Source organism: Phalaenopsis equestris, unplaced genomic scaffold, assembly GCF_001263595.1.
Source record: "Phalaenopsis equestris unplaced genomic scaffold, ASM126359v1 Scaffold000054, whole genome shotgun sequence".
Lineage (NCBI taxonomy): Eukaryota > Viridiplantae > Streptophyta > Magnoliopsida > Asparagales > Orchidaceae > Phalaenopsis > Phalaenopsis equestris.
In genome coordinates this window covers 878,548-881,681 of record NW_018164496.1, presented here as the reverse complement: position 1 = coordinate 881,681, position 3,134 = coordinate 878,548, and the positions used below count along the sequence as shown (strand labels likewise).

At 39.9% G+C, this 3,134-nt stretch overlaps 1 protein-coding gene across 1 annotated transcript; it reads left to right on the top strand.

Moving 5' to 3' along the window:
* Positions 1-2,296, top strand: LOC110019327 (cyclin-U2-2-like). The gene is made up of 3 exons (XM_020716953.1): positions 1-578; positions 1,533-1,779; positions 2,111-2,296. The coding sequence occupies exons 1-3, from the start codon at positions 178-180 to the stop codon at positions 2,195-2,197; spliced, it is 735 nt and encodes a 244-aa protein (XP_020572612.1). The 5' UTR covers positions 1-177; the 3' UTR covers positions 2,198-2,296.
* The last annotated feature ends 838 nt before the right edge of the window (positions 2,297-3,134 follow it).

Sequence of the window (3,134 nt, the reverse complement as noted above, 5' to 3'; positions counted from 1 at the left end):
GCTATCTGACACTTGACACAGTCTCGGACTTGCATCAGATCTGAAATTCCCCTAAACCGGCTGAAAACCCTTTCTCTACATCTTCACCGCCATCTTCTCTTCGTCCCCAAATGCTATATTTCCCCCATTCATCTCCTCCCCAAAGTACGCCACAGAAGCTTATTCGAAACCCTAACAATGTCCACGACGACATCAATCTCCCCAAACCGACTTCGATCCGACATCTACTCCTTCCCCTGCAACTCCGACTCGCCGCCGCCTCTCGTCATCTCCGTCCTCGCTTCCCTCATTGACCGAGCGGTGGCTAAAACCCACCGCATTGCAGCTTGCGAAGCCTCCGCGAAGCAGGATTTGCGGATTAGAGCGTTTGAAAGCCGGCGGGTGCTTGAAATGAGCATCCAATCATTCCTCGATAGAATATTCCGGTACGCTCGCGTCTCGCCGCCGGTGTTCGTCGTCGCCTACGTTTACTTCGACAGACTGTGTGAGTTGAATCCGAGTTTCTTTGTTTCGGATCGGAACGTTCATCGGCTCCTCATCACCGCCGTGTTGGTCGCCTCCAAGTTCATTGAAGACATGTGAGTTCTCTTGTCATTGTAATTCTTCTTTCTTGAGTTTAAAACTGGGCGTTTGAGAGAGAATTCATTGGAATTAGAGGATCAGAACTGTTTGGCCGATGAGTTTCTGTGAGAGATGATTGCTGGCTGTGAGCGCCGGCCAGTTAATGATGAGTGGGAGTTAGCTGTAGGAATATGATTTGGAGGGCTATTAATTGTTTCAGACATTCGGCATTCAATTTCATTTATGAAGAAGAATTGATAGCACATTTTTATCAAAATTTGATTATTTACATACATACCACGCAGTTCTTATAGATTTACAGATCTAACACCTAAACTCTATTTTTTACATAACACATCTTTTTTATATCAGGACCACAAATTTTGCTGTAAAAATATTGAAATGCTTGTTTTGATGCATAACTGAGGAGACATATGTATGGGGCTGTAAAAGTTTCAAGCTCGTTCGGAATTGACTTATGTTCGGAATTAAAATTTAGTTGTCAGATATGTAAATATATAAATATAGTTGAGAAATTAGAGCAAATAAATGCAAGAATCTACAAAAAATCAAGCAAGGACACAAGGATTTAACAAGATGCTTATGTCCTCAGGAGCAAGATCAGCTGCTTTTTGATTTCAGAGAACAGTACATTCTCGGCAGCTTTCTGATTTCACGAAAAAAAGTACATCACCCTTAGCGTTACAAATACAACATATATATATAACTTTAGTGTACAATATGCAATTACAAAATTTCAGCTGTGCAGTACCGCGTAGGTGTTGCCCCCGTACCCAACCCACTGAACGAAACTCCTCCAATTTGACGGATGTTTCCACTCCGCTAACTCTCGCTCTGTTATGCTCCAGTATCTGTCTCTTATCTAGTACATGAGCTTTACCGAACAAATATTGAGTGGTATCTATGTAAATATTCCTTTATTTTATTTTAATTTATGTATGTGTGAACAGGAATTATAGGAACTCATATTTTGCGAAGATTGGGGGGATATCAACACAGGAGATGAACAGATTGGAGCTGAACTTGCTGTTCTTGATGGGTTTCAAGCTTCAAGTGAGCGTGAGCGTGTTCGAAAGCTACTGCAGGCATTTGGAGAGGGAGGTGAGCTTCGGAGGAGGGTTTCAGATTGAAAGGAGCTTGAGATCTGTTTGCGCTGCAGGGATTTTCTCGGGGAAGAAGGAGAAGAAATCGCCCCAGGTTCTTTGATTTTTTTTTTATTTATTTAAGGAAAATTTACTTACCTGCCCGCTTAATTCCAATGCATTTATATACCGAACACTTCAAACTTCAATTTTTTACATATTTGTTATCTTAGCTATGGTGAAACGAAAGGTTTGAGTGGTATTAATCTAAAAAATTAAGTTAGCTGTTGGATGTGTAAATATATAGGAATTGGGTGGTATGTATGTAAAAGATCTTTTTTTCTTAAATTTCTGAGATAAATGGATGCTTCTGTTGAAGCTATCCTGTGTGTGTGTGTGTGTGTGTGTAGATTATCAAGATAAAGCTCAAGTCTGACATTGTGCAGGTGAAAAAATCGCATATTCTTAAGGAGGATGTTAGATGCGTTAATTTTATGTGGAACAGAGGAGTCATAGAGGTCAGATCGGATTAGGGAGCTGTTTGGTGTGCTTTAAAAAGTGTGCATTGTATTCCTTTTGTTTTGTATGAGTTTCAGATATTTGGATGTTTTAGTGAACGAATTCCAATTTTAGTGTAAAAATTACAACAAATTCAGAGTTCTTTTTCTAGTTTATTTTCAATATATTTGAAATTGGCTTAATTTGGGCAAATTTCAAATTAATAACTTTGTAAGAAGTATTGGATGTTATTGGTGGCCACATCAGTAGCCGCCTTCGTTGATGCCTGCAATCTTGTAGTCCAACTGACCAATACTATTGTTCCTAGGGCTCTAGTTTTGATGTCCACCTCTAGTGGTTTAAACGAGTTGAATCGAGCTCGAGCCACGCTCAACTTGAGCTTGAGCTTATTAATCAATTGACTTCGAGCTTAATTCTATGAGTTCTTGCCGCTCACAATCTGACTTGTTTAATGAATATTGAACTAAGATTTATATTTGAGCCGTTATCAAGGAATAGAACACATAGAAGAAGAGAAAATAAGTATTCCTTGAGAAAAAAAACATGAAGAATCCCTGAGAATTGACCAAGGTTATTTAATGAAGGAATGACAATAAAAAATGATTTTCCTTCTTTTAATATATTGTGCCTCATGTTTATAGGAGTTGAATTCCGCCCCCCCGGTCATGAATCTGGGTGTCGATCGTGCGATATCAGGTGGCGCCTCTTGTTCGTCCGATCTCGTTAACTTTGTGATCCATCGACTGATTTGATTAGTGTGGTCTACGTCAATCATCCATATATTGGTCGTAAACACTTGACTTTGGGGTTCATTATGCCCTAGGTCAGTCGACCCTAATTGCCTCCGACCCATCACGCTTTTTTGGCCGCTCAACACTTGACGATCATCCTTTGGAGTTTGCTTGTGGCGATCCCTTGTCGGTCAACTTTTTCTTTTCGATTAAATTGATT